Raw genomic sequence first — 14,742 nt, forward strand, 5'->3', positions numbered from 1 at the left:
AGGGGGTGGGGGAAACCCCACCCTCCCTCTCATTAAAAAAAAAAAAAAAGTGATGAAACGGTTTCTAAACAAAGACAAGGTGTAGGGGTGGGGTTTTTTTTTGTAAAAATTTATTTAGCATAGTCTTGAAGAGGTTGTATGATAGCGGATACAGCATTGTATAGTGTATATACACTCTAGCATATACAGCAGTGTGGTGTATATGTACTACAGTGTATACAGCATTCCAGGCCTGGGGCAGTTCGGTAACTGCGTCTCGTCAGAAACCAGAACGTCGGAGACCGAGCCGATGGCACGGGAGTGGCAGCGTGGTTGATGACGCTTTATTCGGGGCTTACTGTAACTTGCTGCTGCTGCATCAGGATAGAGGTGGAACAGGCAGGACCGGTAAGGCGAGTGCGGAATGCACTGGGTGAGGCGGAGGAATGTGGTGTGCGGCCAGCAGGTGCCTGACAGCCGTCTGCCCTGCAGCCACTGGGGTTCTGTGTTACATGAAGGTACCCGGTATTAACCTCTGCGATGCAGTCTGAGGCCGGTTAGTGTAAAAACCTGTATTAAAACCTGTATTTCTTAAAACCTGTATTCCTTCTAGCTGTGGGTTACGCTGGCAGCGACGCAGCTCGCTCAGCAAGGTGCTTCCAGGCCAAGGAGCTGCCAGCCGGCTGGGCAGCCACGGCAGCGGTGCTGAGCCGGCCAGCCGGTCCTCTTTAAGGCAGTACTGAGAGGCGTGTGTCTAAACATCGGGGAGCTTTGTTGTGGGAACTCAAACTTCCAGTTATGCTAAAACCAAGAGGATAAAGCAGTGCTGGAGGTGCTGCTCTGAGCCTGCTGAGCTGGGGGGGAGGGGCAGCAGGGACTCCCAGGCAGGTGACGGGGTGGGAGGGCGGGCGTGCACGCCCTGTAGCCAAGGACCACAGCTTTCCTTACCAGCCTAGAGCAGCACAGAGAAGCGGTAACCTCTGCAGTTCGTATTACTTCTTGTTTGGATGTGTGGATACAAAAAAATTCCTACGGTATAAAAATATCACTATAGAGCAAGAAATGGGACAGGTGACTTCAAAACAAAGGTAAGAGTCTCTGCATCCAGATCAGCGAAGAAGTTACGTGATGGGTTTCTCAGGTTAACACCTTATCATCATAAACTAAAAGCAACAAAAATTCCAAATCTAAAACATAAAAGTTTCCACATCAACTCCATTTCTTGTAGTGCATCTCTCATACTCCGCTATAAAGTATTTACAGGGTTTTACTCTTTTACAAGATATGGCTTTAATATATCATAACACAAAGCATCAAAATGTCTTGGAGCAAAATTCTTCATAAAACATTCTTTCTGAATATAAAGTTTGGCATTTCATTAATTTGGCTGACAAAGCCGCAGGATTATTTGTTTTCTGGTTGTGCTTTTTGATGGTGACAAGCACAAGTTCTGGCCGTTTTCATCAGGGCTTAAACTCTGTCAGTCAGAGCTACCTCTCCCTCAAAGCCCGGCCGAATGCGTTTCATGAGCCACGGTCTCACAGACGTCGCGTTGGACCCATGCGTTTGCCACTAAGGTAAGGAAGAGAAGGCCTTTCTTTTGCAACTCTCGTATTAAGACAAGAAAGCAAGATGTATTTTGTGGTTTTTCAGAAAGTGCAGGTCTTTGGTAACAATAAACAACATGAGCAAAGCGAGGAAGGAGCGGGGATGCTGCTGGGAACAACGTCCAGCCGATTCTATAGGGCACAGTCAGACGGATGGAGGAAAAGGTCCCGTCGTGGTACGTTTTATCATCGAGAATTCAGGCGAGGAGCGACCTGCAGGAGGAGAAGGACAAGCTAGAAAGCGTGTTGCAAACAAGGACACCGCCAGCAGTTCTAGCACCTAAAACGCCTGTGAAGCACCGCAGGCTGGCTCCCGGAATGAACTGTTCCGCCACGGCGCGCCAGGTTTGCTCTGCTGGGAGGTGCTGAAGTTGCAGCCCCAGCAGGAAACGAGCAGACGGTGGCAGCTCAAAGGTGGAGAGGCCCGCGGTGCTCTGACACCCCAGCTCATGGGCTTGCATTGGAACCTCTTCCCCAGGCTGGCAGTACGGCTGGGCTGGGCAGGGAGGGATGAAGCGGGACAGTGTCCCTAGGGATGGTGTGAAAAGGCTAGGGGGAAAAAATCGGGTGTGTTTCTCCATAGTCCAAGAAGTTACCTTGGTTTGCTGTTGGTGACAGCGAATAAAGCGGCAATGCTCCTCATTTGAGCGTTGCTTACGCAAATTTAACCCCTTCTGTGTACGGTCTATAGGCGTTCCATAGAGCAGGGAAACGCTTCGGCAGTGCTACAGTCGTGGCTTCTGCAGGAGGGTGGTTTGGGGGAGAGCAGAGTGGGAACGCTGGCTGTTGGGAGGCTACTCAGCCTGCAGTGGGACTGGGGAGCTCGTTCTTGTAGGCCGAGTACGTTTGGGATTTATTTCTGAGTAACTTCTAATCTGACTATGCATAAATCAGTTGCACCACTAGGTCTGACTAGCGGGAAGACTACAAACAATCCGAGAAGGGAAAAGGATTTTTTTTTGTTTCGCTTCCTGTGTTTTTAAATGTCTTTCTACAATTTGATTTGCAGCAGAGTTTAGCATTAAAGCCTGAATCTTGGGGAGGAAAACAGAAGTGATTGATAGGGCAATCACTTGATGAGTTTGAGTAAGCCCGGCAGCCTCTGGGGAGCGCGGGAGGAGTGCAGTGCACAGCTCCAGCTGGGGGAGAGGCTGGCAGACCAAGGGCCGGGCGTTCAGCGAGAAAGTTGCGTGGCACGTGTCCGTCTCGGCAAGGAGGGCTTCGTGCCAGCCTCTGGGTTGGAGCCCGCAGGACGCAAAGTGCCCCTTCCCCCCCCCAGCCTGTACTCACCACTGTTAGATGGCCGTTCTTGGCTTTGGCTATAAGCAGTTCTGATCCCGATATAAAGTCAATGATGCCTTCTTTGCCTTGCCCGACTGTAAATTTTATGCTGTGAAGAAGAGGTAAGAACAGATTTGATGAGTGTTTGTGACTTCTCCGCTAGCTTAGTTTTACCCTTTTCCCATCTTAAGTGGCTGCTTTATATTGCTCCTGAGCTGCAATAGGTCTGCTCCTTCAAGGACACGGAGCCTTAGTTAAGGTGTATTAGGTCGCTGATGACGTGTAGGCGTGTTTCTGTAGCCCTTTAACGCTGGAGCAGAGCTCCCTTCGGAACCAGCACAGGAGAACCAAGGCAGCTCTTGGGAGGGGCTTCGGCTTCGCTCACCTGCCCTGGTTGATGTTGATGTTGTTGACCTTGTCCGCCTGCATGGCCGTTTTCGTTAGCGTCTCGATCACGTGGTCACTCTGAAGTACAACATCTCCCTGGGAGGAAAGAGACAATGGGTTACGATCCTGGTTTTGTGGTATCGGTATACCAAAATGATTATGTTGTAATTAACAGAGGCAGAACTATCCCTGTAGGTTAGCGTGGAAAAACACGCCAGGCTCGGTGGATATCTGTGGGGCCTCTGTTGTGGGTAACACTGCACCTAGGGCAGTTAATTTTTTTACAAGTAATTAGTAACGGGGGCAAGGGATGGCACCAGTCCTGTTGGTGAACATGTCACTGGTGCACCACAGCTGTGAGCACAAGGAAAGAGAAGTGAAATGCTACTTAGAGCTGGTGTGAAGTTACAGTTACATACATGTCACCGTGTGCGCCCCTCCCCGCCCCCCAGCTGGATCTTCTGCTCTTTGTGGCTTTAGAACTTTTTCTAGAGGTGGTTGGAGAAATGATGGATGAGTCCCGCTACCTTCTGTTTGTTATCCTCGCAGTGAACGTGCAGCACAAACAAGTTATCGCTCAGGCTGCTGACGGAGATGCCTGCAACAGAGAAGGGCCATTTGACACCCAGCACAGCACCTCTGGGGTTCTCCCATGTGGTTCAGAACCTCTCCCAGGAACGCAGCAACTGTTGCTCCCACACTGAGACACCCAACAGCTGAGAAGCTGCACAGAAGCTCTGCGCTAACGTCTCGGCAGGGAGGCTGAAGAAGCTGCAAGGTGACAGTTGGCTTAAACTGTGCTCTTTAAGACCGGAAAGAAACTTCCAGATGCACTGGTCCATCAGGAGTAGGGAAAATGCCTGGGTTTGACTCGGTGACCGGCTACTTTGGCCAGTTAAGGGACCTATGACTGAAACTTTTTCAGCCCCCACTGGACAGACCCTTTGTTCTGGCCCAGCCGGTGTGTGAGCGGTGCAGTTACTGGGGTGCTAAGGAGGAGAGGGACAACGGGAACAACGTGGTCACTTGTCTTTCCTCGGCCACTGCCACCGTTGGGTAAGAAAGGCCAGAGCTGCTGTAGGAACTTGGCTCCAGAAAACTGGTTTTGGTGGGAGTACCTTGTGTGCCCTGCAGGCTTGGGGCAGCCTGACCCGCTCCCCACTTGCTGGTGTTACTGGTCCTTGGGGATCCTGCCCTCAGCTGCCCTCAGGTTCTCATTACGCTGCACTGTGACCGACTCTGGCTCCAAATACAGCGTTGCCGTACAGTAAGCAGGAGGCTGAGCCTCTGCCAAGAGTTGCTTATGTTTGCTAAATGGAAAAAAAAAAAAAATCCTCTCCCTTGGGTAGGTGGGCAGGGACTAGTTAAGGAACACTGTGCTGTCTCAGGAGCGGCTGTTTCTTCATAGTTTATTTTTGGACTTTGTTTAATATCTTGGCGCACGGTACAAACTGGATGAGCTCTTTAAATTGAGCCAGCCCAGCCCTAGCGGAGATGAACGTACATCTCTGCCCTAACAGCATCTTAGGGGAGTCACAGAACCTCAAATTAGTGTTGCCCTTGGAAACCACTTCAAATGGTGACGGTTACAAATGCAGTAGATGGTTGACGAGCATCAAAATTAGCTGTAACGAGGAACTGTAGCTGAGCTGGGGGCTGGAACAGAGGGGTTTCAGACAAAGCCGGGTAATGACTACAATGCACCAGACGGGCTCAGTGGTTCTCTCTCAACCTCGCTTTCTTTCACCAAGTTCCCCCCCTAAAAGGATCAAGTCCTGGTCAAGTATGTAGAGGCCTGAAAGCCACAGCAGCGTCCCAGGCAGCTGCTGCGTAATAATGGTGCAACTCCCCTGCGGAGCTGAGAAGTGCAACTGGGAGATGACTTGGGAAGGGGCTTAGGGGAGATGAATTGAGTAATTCTTGTGACATTTTATTTTAGAGTTTAATTTTAGAAAAACTCCGTTTCAAGATACTACTGACTTAAAATGCTTGTCAGGGTCCGATAATTCCATTCTTGTCCAGGACAAATTGGTTATGGTGTTATTACTTATTTTAACTGTCGCCAAGGTGACAGCTGGCCTCAGTCTCTTGAGCCAAGCCCCATTTATGGAACCGTTCCTACCTGTCAGATTGCCATAGTCGATCCGTTGTTTGATTTTGGATTCTTCAACTATGACGACTGCGTTTTGGGTGAGGAGCAGCTGCCGTGCTCTTGCTTTGTATCCTTTCCGGTCATACTTGATCACAGGAACTGCATACTGAAATAAGTGTTAACAGTGCTAAAAATGCAACTTGTTCAATTGTCAGCTACCTTCCCTCTAGCCCAGAGAGCTTGCAGGAGGCACTGACCAGTGCCTGGTAGACTGGGAATACAGACAATCCCTTAGAGTCCTGTTCTTAGTTCTGCCACAGACTTCCTTGTTGACCTAGAGGAGTTTGGAACAGTAACTTAATGACTACAGCTGTCTGACTGTGGGTTTGAAAAATCCAGGTTTAGTTTCAGTCTATGTCAGATTTTTCCTTTCCAGCCGTGCCAGCTGCAACCCTTTCAGTTCTTAACTGACGTAGTTAAACTTGCCCAAATCTCCAAACCGTATTAGTGAGCCATCAGCTCTCTTTCCCATAGACTATTTTCTAAGGTGTTACAAGATTTTAATACAATGTAAAATTCTTGCTGTATTTTCTTCAGAAATTAATCTGATACTCTGCTGAATAACTGCAGAAGCTTAACAAAAGTATTAGGACACACATCTCACCTTAATTGCTTCATTTTCTAAAGCCTGAAGGACTTTAGCATTTATCTCTTCATTGCCTGTATTAAAATCAAAGAGGTGGGGGTCAGAAAGAAATTTCTAGCAAGAAAAGTAGATTGATCTCCCCCATCCTTCTTGTTGTTGAACTTTGCAACGCCTACTCACCGAGTCGAGTGTTGATGAAGAGTCTGGGAACACTCTGAGGGTAATTGTCTTTTTTACCCTTAAAAATCTCACTGGCAATTACTTTTTGTTCCAACTGCAAGGACAAAAGATGTATTCTTGCTTAGTACAAAATTCCTCCTTGATAAAGATAAATTTGTCTTAAAGAGATGTTCCCTTTTTGGTTTTTTAGCAGCATGTAGTTCTGACCTCCTGAATCATGCTAGTCACAAAATCACACCAAATGTTCCATACCTCCCCGGCCTTTTCAACAGCTACCCTCTCCTTAGGGCAGGAAACTTTTCTTACTTTCTCTTTCCCTCAAAAGTACGTATTGTATTTCCTGTTTGAAGTTAGCTGGACGTGACATCTATTCTCCGGATTTTGGTAATGCTGGTGTTTAAAAAGTCTCAGAATTCTCCCACTGCAGAGTTTCTCTTAAGGAGGAAGAGGTTAAGCTAAACCTGTTCTACCCCATATGGCTTTTTCATGTTTCTGGTTATTTCCCCCCACCCCTGAAGCCTTTCCGCGAGTCAGCATCTTTGCTTGAAGTACTGACAGCAGAGCAGCGTCCTTAGTAGCACCGTGTAACACGTTCATTACGGTGCTCTGATCTAGTCAGTACTCTCTACCTTATCCTCTGAGAAAGAGCAGTACAACTGAGTGAGCCCGGGGATTCCCTGGTGAGTTGACCTGTCACCGTAAACCTTCGGTCCCTTTCCCAGCGGCGGGACTCCAGGATCGAGGCACCCCGCACTGTGAGCATGACCCTTGCTCAGCTCCCAGCCCGAGCTCCCGGGGAGTCGGAACAAACCAGCGAACAAGGAACCAGGGCAAATGCATGTTACGGGTGCTGCTGCACGGCGTGGAGTGCCTGGGATCATTTACAGGTAAAAATGTGGGTGAAAGTTACTAGTTTTGAGTGAGCGTCCACCTCCCGCTCCGTGCTGGCTGGCATTAATCCTCTGTCCTTAATCACAGGCTCAGCCACTAACTAATCTACAGCATTTCGTTCCATGTGCTTAATACTTTGCAGGTCTTCATAAGCGATATGATTTACTACGCAACAAAAAAAAGCTTAATGGCAACTATTACTATCATGTCCTAACAGTTACATCTAAATTGTTTAATGTATATGTTTCTGATTATGTCCCTTTACTGAGCCTTTTTTTTTTAGTAGAAACCAAATACCCTCTCCCTACCTTTCCAAGACTAAGTTGAGCCAAATATCAGTATCATTTTTATTCTTTTTAGCTAGAACAGCAACTATTAATGTATCTTCTCTGAAAAGTGGCTGGGCTTGTGTCTGCTGCATTCTCACTCTCTACTTTCTGTGGCACAACCAGAACGATGCAGCTGCTTACGTTTCTATCTTCCATGGGAAGAATAACGGGGCCTTTCAGTATAGAAATTACACAGGGGTGTGGATATGCAGTGCTGTTTACGTAGTACGTACTGAAATATGTATAAAATTGTTTTTCTTTTACGCATGTTGTAGCCTTCTAGCTTTTTGTCTCTGACCTACATCACCACCATGTTCTTGTGGAGCTTTTTAACCACCCACTGAAGAATTCAGTGATTCAAAAGTTCTTCCACTGCTGCTGCGACTCCCTCTGTAGTAGCACCCTTTTCCCTCCCCTCCCTCATTCCTTACACTAACTAATGCTGCAAACCCCCTCCTGTTCGTGGGAACCTCAGCGCAGTTTGTGACATGGGGGTGGCTCGTACCTGCTGCTTCCACTCGGGGCTGATTCTCTTGCAGTAGGTCCAGACCATGTTCTGCATGCACAGCTGGCGCAGGAGCTGGGACGCCTGACAAAGAAATCACACGGTAAATAAAAGTAGCTCAAACTGGCTGACAAACCAATGCAAACAGCAAAGACAGGTAAGAAGCGACTGCAGAAAAGGCATGGCTGAACTAAAATACTGTTTCATTACTGAGAGTTGCTTTTAAAGTTAAACTTCGTATTCCTTATTTTCCACCTCTCCAAGAGAGTTTGCACTGCAACATTCTCCAGCTGCTTTAGAAGGGAGAATGAATACCAGGAGCACTCTGTTTGCTGCTGCCATGCCCTTTCTTGCTTCCAGCTGTACCTGCAATCCAAACACACCAGGACCTTTCTGCAGTATTTTGCTTTGATCAGATAAAAACCCCCAATTCTGCCATATGCAGAACAATAATGGCAATAGAGGAAGCTTAATATGTCCTTCACAGGCAACCACATTGCGCTGCAGCCAATTTAAATGGCCAGAGGGAACTTAATTTGTTTAGAGAAAAAGGGAAGAAAGTTTCAGAAATGGATGAAAAAAAAACAGGAGAAAACAGTGTTGCAACAGCACCATGCTTGCAAGAACTTTCAATGCTATAGCACTAATAACTTTACAGATGATAATTACACCCACGTGATGATGTTTGGATTAATTCTACTACTAGAGATGCTAACACAGCGTGGAACCTGAGCGAGAACCTGGTCCGTTCTTGCTCTGAAAGCAGGAGTGTCCCCTCCAGCCTTTAGTGGCCTGTGGCCTCCATCCTGAAGGCCCCTTGCCCAGCCCTGGCACAGGTGTGCCTACCTCGCAGAGCGACGGAGGAGGAGTTGGCCACGATTTGTCCAAAACATTTTTTGGTAGATTACGCTTGAGGTTCATCAGGAAGGAGAAACGGATGTAATCAAGGAAATACTCATTCTCTGGGCAGCGAGGGTGGTTCCGGTAAATAAAACCTTTAATGAATCTGAAGAAGAAGAAAATTTTATTAGAAAAGTGATCAGAACTAGTGATCGTTAGAGGTCTCTTCCAATCCAACCCTTTCCTGGGCTTTATTTAATAGTTGTAATTTATCTTAAAAAGCCCAATGCTGAAGTGACAAGAAAGTTTAATCTCATTGTTAAAAAATAAGCACCCATTTGATAGCCTGGGTTATGCTTTACGCACCTTCTGATAGTCTCCACTGCCCACTTCTTCTTGGCAGCTTTTCGGCGTCCCAAAGTTCCCCGCCACCAGGACTGGATGGCTATTGCTAAAAATAATACAAAAGATTTTGCACTAGGTGAGCTCATTCATACCTACAGCGACTCCACACAGCACTGGCACCGGCGAGTGCTCTGGAAATAAACAGCCTCCAAGGTGGCACAGGGGAAGAATATAATAATATAAATACGATACAAAGTGTAAATGTTAATAAAAAGCAGCAGCAGCTGGGGGCTGCTGGGTGAACATGAGTTAAGTCTGCTCTTGCTCGGGGGTCTTGCAGAGTAAAGGTGGAAGGGGCGGGTACCACACCATCGCCTTCCCTTCCCCTTCCAGCAAGGCTCTGACAATCTTCCTTCTTGCACATCAAACTCAAGTCGCCTCTGACAACAACAGCCCCTTCCACGCATGCAGCTGCCCAGCACGGCAGCTTCCTCTCTCTCTCTCTCATACCTGAGTGTTTCATGTGCAGGAATTTCTTTCGACGGTAGAAACCTCTCCACGTGGCCTGCATTTTTGTTGCTGAAATGGCAAGAAAAACAGCAGTTTGAAATTGTGACCAAGCAGATTTTGGTATAAAAAGGCTTAGTGTTTTAAAAAATCTCTCCCCAAACAAACAGGAAAAAAAAAATAATCAGAAATCAGACAGCTAACTGCCCATGGAGTACTGCAGTGTGTGTGACTCACCCAGACTCTGCTTCCTCACTTCCAGAGCATCCTCTGTTGCAAACAAGGTCTTGGGAAAGCGGATAAAAATCTTTGTTCTAGAAATAGAAATGTAGAATTATGTTTAACATGCCAGAGAAATTTGTTTCCTGCCCTTAGCATCCCCTGTGGGATCTCTAATCTTTTCCTCACCCATTAGATAGAGAAGCCTTATTTAAAAGCAGTGGCATGGACGTCCAATGATTCATAATCTCAAATTAAGAAAAGAGGAGAACTAACCGTCCCATTTTGTATTCTTCCTGTTTGTAGCCAAGATGCTTCACCAGCACAGCCACCCCATCGTGGGGCCGCCCGTCCCACGTAGGCCATGTTTCTGGACAAAGTGATTTGTATCTGAAAATTGACAGCAGAAGAAAGCATAGGGAGAGAAGCACCATCCATACAGGGTGATGGGAAGGGAGAGAGGCCATGCTTCTCGCTCAGGCAAGAAAATAAAGTCTTCCAGGGGTCAGGGCTGTCACTTGGCTGTTCAGAACAGCTCAACAGCTGTGACATAGGGAGCAGCAGGGAGAGAGAAGCCCAAGGTAATCCTACCTCTGCAGGAAAACTTCATATTTTCTTCGATATGCAAAGCCAGCTCTGCGCACTCTGAGGTTCTCCATCAATCCCAGGTATTTCACTTGATGTCGGATTAGAACTTCATCGAACCGATCTTGAGAGAGCATGAAAATAAACATAATCAACGTATAGCTGTCCCTTCATCTGGATTAGGGGAACGTTCCATTCTTGGTTGTGTCTTACACAATTATCTTTAACCTCTAACCTCTCCTTGCGGTGCAAGTCCCACAAAACTTTGTCTCCTGTCATCCCGTGTCCCCTCGCCCCCCCCCCCTTTTAATATACATTTATATTTATTCCCAAAACAAAGTTCTCTTTTAGGATGTTCTATGCATACAGGAGGAAGAAATGAGGGAGAATAAAGGTCATTAAGATAAAGTTATGTAGGGTAGTAATTCTTCACTTTAAACATGACCCTGCTCCACCCAAGACCAGTGCTCCCATTTTGATTCCTGGCTGCTGGTACTGCCACCCCCCCTCCCTACAAGCAGCTCTGACACAGACCCAACATGAAAAAATCTTGCAGGGCTTCCCCATTTGAGCTCCTTTCTGTGCCTCATGACTGGCAGAGAGGCCTATATATAGCTGTCATAGGAAAAAGGAAGAGTCACCAGGGTCATACCAGCCTGTTTAGCATCGTTAGGTTTAATGCAGCGAATGTAGGATGGTTCTTTGGACATCAGGATTTCCATGAGTTTGGAGAGGCTGTTTTTAAACTGAGTTGCTGCCTAGGAGAAAAGAAAGAAAACTATGTAAAAAGTGATGACTTACAGCTAGTACTTGTGGCTGCAGAGCGAACCTCAGCCTCCCGGCTTTAAATGTAAGAGGTTTGCACTCAGATTACCCTGTTAGACAGGACGTGTCTTTTTAAAAGAGGGAATAGCCACATTTCAGCTCATGTTCTTACCGTTTCAGGTCTCTTTTTGTCTGTCAGCTCTGTCCTGTCAAAACACTGATTTATGATGGGATTCTCAGAGTTGCACATGGTCTGCAGAGAGAGACGTTTTCAGAGATAAAGTACAGAGTAGCCTTCAGAGAACTATCAAAGAAACATGGGACAAAACTGTTTGCATTTTTTGTTTCGCTTTGCTTTTTAGTAATAAAATGAACTTTGGGCACCTCAGTTTGTCTTTTCATAGTGCAGCCCTATGGCCACACAGTTTCCAAGTGGAGTCTAGAAGAATCTTTCCCCTTAGGTGCCCCTCATGTTAAACCAAACTCCTCATTCTGCTGAGTATTGGAAATGTCCTCTATCCACACTCACCTCCTTCAAGTTCCGAAAGAGAAGGTCATTGTTTTTATCTAGAAAACCTAGAAGAAGAAAAAGAAACCACTCAGGCTGCCACTGCTGTTCCACAGGAACTGCACAACAAGGCAGAAATTTGAGATGGGAAATTAATCTGGTTAATCAAGTGAGGTGTGGATATATTCCATGCCCAGATTTTTCTTTACTGTATGGTGAAACTGGTTTAACTGAAAAGGCAGAGTACGGGAGGAGGAGAAAAGAGTGAGAGAGAGTGGAGATGATGCACACACTTACCTGCAACACTGTAGGTGACCTCTCCAGCATAGTGCAAAAGCCGAAACTCCTCCCGCCCTAGTGACTTGCGAGTCTTTTGGTCAGCAAGTTTGTGCCTGGTAAGAAAGCAAAGAAGCTTCATGGGAAACACGTCTGTTTCACTGGGGGGATCCACTTCAAAAAGCACAACGCCATTTGATCCCAGAGTGGGACTATGTGAACAGAGAATGGGGAGGGAGTACATCCGACTTGCTGATTTTCAAGACCAGAAGTAAATAAGAGAGCTCTCAACCAGCAAATCATAACAATGTCATAAAATGTATTCATCTTTATTTCAAATGGGAAAACTTTCAGCTTCCCGGCGAGGTTGTGGGGTGGTTCTGCGTACACATGAAATTAGAGTAGAGGCAGCAGGCTGGCATACACATGAGGTGCTGTACAGATCCTCATCTGAGCACAAGCAGAACATTCAGTAAGAACGAAAAGACACGTGGAGCTCTGAAACTGAAGTAAACAATCTGAAAGGTGAAATGTGGAATTGACACCGACTGAACTGGCATGGTGGCCATGTGGATAGGCTGCTAAAGTCAGAGGAGGACACCGATATCCTTGGGGAAGCAGATAGGTGAGTTAGTGCAATATAAACCTCTCAATTTCAAAAGCACTAACACTGCTTAAATCATTGTAATGCATATACACCTCTGAATGCTGGTTTTACCAGTAGAATTCTGCTCCATGTTCGTTATTCCTAGACCTGACTTGAGTCTTCAGTGCTGGGGAATGATCTGGCCTAATACTCCAAACCAGAGAGTCTGTCACACCTGAAGTATTGGGCCAGATCTTGGAAGAGGCAAGAAGCTGCAAGCCTGCAAATTCCTTGGACATAGCTGCAGTAGGATGCCAGGAAGAGCTCGGTGAAGAGGCAAGTCAGTAACAAGAGTTTTGTTGCTCCGGTTGTATCTCATCTAATCTCTTTGCAAAAGAAAAACCAATCTTCTTATGTGGGACCCAGGATACCTTGGACACTACTGTTACACAGACCATGAGTTCTCATGTCATCTGGGGGTAATTCCAGCTCTGGGCTCTACTCCACACTTGGATCCTACCAGTATAACTGCTCTCAGCCTTGGGAGCACTCACGTGAGAAAATGAGGGTGGTTCTTCACAGTTTCCTCAAGTTTCTCCAAGAACGTTGTATCTGTGGCATCCCCAGGTCTCAGACATTCTTCATCCTACAAACACACGCACTGTGGTATTGATTTCCTTAGGTGCTTGCCAGCGTGCCGGCCAGCTCCAACTCTGTCTGCCTGAAATGCTGCCCCACTCTGACCCTTTGGCCTTCGACAGGTAGGCCAGCTCCTTCTTCAACAAATGAAGAACTGTTGAGCTGGAAAGGAAAACATTTTCCTCCTTCCAGACTGCCTGGATTGGGAGCATCTTTCCCCGAGAGCAGACAGTGGTGATACAATACGACTTCTAATGGTGTCACTGTTCAGTGTATCACTGCTCTTCCCGCCTGCTCAAACACCCCTTAACATAAGCTTAAACATTTTTTTAATATGTTCTTCCCCTAGCTTTCCCCTACGCTGCCCCAGATTTTTCATTTAAAAAGGTATTGTCAACTCACCAAAATAGAAATGATGCCTTTGAATTTCTCTTCCACCAAATCACAAATGATTTTGTTATTGAAATACTGAACTGGTTCCCACTACAAAGACAAGAAATCACACTTGGGTGAAACCAATTCAAGACTGGAAAAACACATGAAAATTTCAGAACATTTCAGACAGCACCACACTTGGATAATCTTTCTGTCAAATTTGAAACAAAGCTTTTTCACTCATCAAACTTTTTTTCCTAATGTGCCCTTTAAAAAGCATTTTTTTTTGTTTTTATCAGAGTAAAAGATTGAAATGGCATTACTCACTTCTAGCTATATCACACAGAGTTACCAAAGTGTTTCAAAAAGAAAGGAAAAAGGGAAGTACTTTAATTCATTTACTTTGGAGGCCATTATTAGCAGCCTCTTTTCTAATCTCTCCTCTGGCTGCAGGAGGTGCTACAAAGGAAAGAGTGGAAACAATATTGGCTCTTACCGCTATGCCTTCTGACTCGTATTCCTCTTGTTCCGACTTTAATGTGAGCTCTATGAAGAGCTGCTGCAATTTTTCATTACAATAATTAATACAAAATTGCTCAAAGCTGCAAACAAAAATCAGAAGAATAATCACTAACACTGTACCACAGTAAAAGAAGCTATCATCAGTGGGCAGCAGCATGAGTATAGCTCTGTGTAAATCAAGAGAAATAGAAGAGATTTTGTGAAACATTTATTTATTGACTGTTTAAATTTAGTAAGTTAATTATTTAGAGAATACTGTTAAAGAATTCCAGAAGGATGGGGGAAAAAGGACATGAAGGATGGAACACACACAGAGGAACACAAAAAATTCTAAGAAGTGGCAAATGATACCGCACATTTGAGTCTCAGTTCACTGCTGCCTGCCAGAGTGCGGTTCCAGGCTCTGCCATAGTCCCATATGCTCTTTTCTAGCTGCGTTTCCCTATTCACACCACCATGGAAGGATGCCACAACAGCCAGCACTGTGCCGGAGAGCTGGGCAAAGGCAGAGCTGAAGGTATCTATGAACATGCCCCAAAAATGCAACGGTCTCTTTAAAATACCAGGAACACTGACAGCTGGAAATGCTAAGTATTAGCTGGATGCTCCAAGCATTAAAAGCCCTGTGATTATCAGTTATTCAACTGATTTCCTGAAGTTTAAATGTCATCTCTTTCT

At 46.0% G+C, this 14,742-nt stretch overlaps 1 protein-coding gene across 6 annotated transcripts in view; it reads right to left on the reverse strand.

The window, feature by feature from the left end:
• MYO1C (myosin IC) overlaps window positions 1-14,742 on the reverse strand; it is a 131,403-nt gene that overhangs the window by 73,424 nt on the left and 43,237 nt on the right. For 4 of the 6 annotated variants that reach the window (XR_013925790.1, XR_013925791.1, XR_013925792.1 and 1 more), the window contains exons 12-30: window positions 14,039-14,144; window positions 13,570-13,650; window positions 13,083-13,174; window positions 11,964-12,058; window positions 11,688-11,734; window positions 11,331-11,411; window positions 11,046-11,151; window positions 10,400-10,517; window positions 10,085-10,198; window positions 9,827-9,903; window positions 9,593-9,661; window positions 9,104-9,188; window positions 8,744-8,903; window positions 7,898-7,981; window positions 6,173-6,266; window positions 6,011-6,066; window positions 5,377-5,512; window positions 3,782-3,852; window positions 3,288-3,350 (exon numbers count right to left, since the gene is read on the reverse strand). Coding sequence is in view for 2 of the 6 variants with exons in the window: in XM_080374086.1 (XP_080230212.1) it covers window positions 1,773-1,799; window positions 2,877-2,976; window positions 3,253-3,350; window positions 3,782-3,852; window positions 5,377-5,512; window positions 6,011-6,066; window positions 6,173-6,266; window positions 7,898-7,981; window positions 8,744-8,903; window positions 9,104-9,188; window positions 9,593-9,661; window positions 9,827-9,903; window positions 10,085-10,198; window positions 10,400-10,517; window positions 11,046-11,151; window positions 11,331-11,411; window positions 11,688-11,734; window positions 11,964-12,058; window positions 13,083-13,174; window positions 13,570-13,650; window positions 14,039-14,144 (1,897 nt within the window). In the remaining 4 variants the exon portion in view is untranslated. Of the gene's footprint in view, window positions 1-85; window positions 1,800-2,876; window positions 2,977-3,252; window positions 3,351-3,781; window positions 3,853-5,376; window positions 5,513-6,010; window positions 6,067-6,172; window positions 6,267-7,897; window positions 7,982-8,743; window positions 8,904-9,103; window positions 9,189-9,592; window positions 9,662-9,826; window positions 9,904-10,084; window positions 10,199-10,399; window positions 10,518-11,045; window positions 11,152-11,330; window positions 11,412-11,687; window positions 11,735-11,963; window positions 12,059-13,082; window positions 13,175-13,569; window positions 13,651-14,038; window positions 14,145-14,742 lie in introns of those variants that run through there. The other 2 variants (XM_080374086.1, XM_080374087.1) reach the window with 1 other exon arrangement.

Source organism: Falco punctatus (genome assembly GCF_963210335.1).
Source record: "Falco punctatus genome assembly, chromosome: 1".
Classification (NCBI taxonomy): domain Eukaryota; kingdom Metazoa; phylum Chordata; class Aves; order Falconiformes; family Falconidae; genus Falco; species Falco punctatus.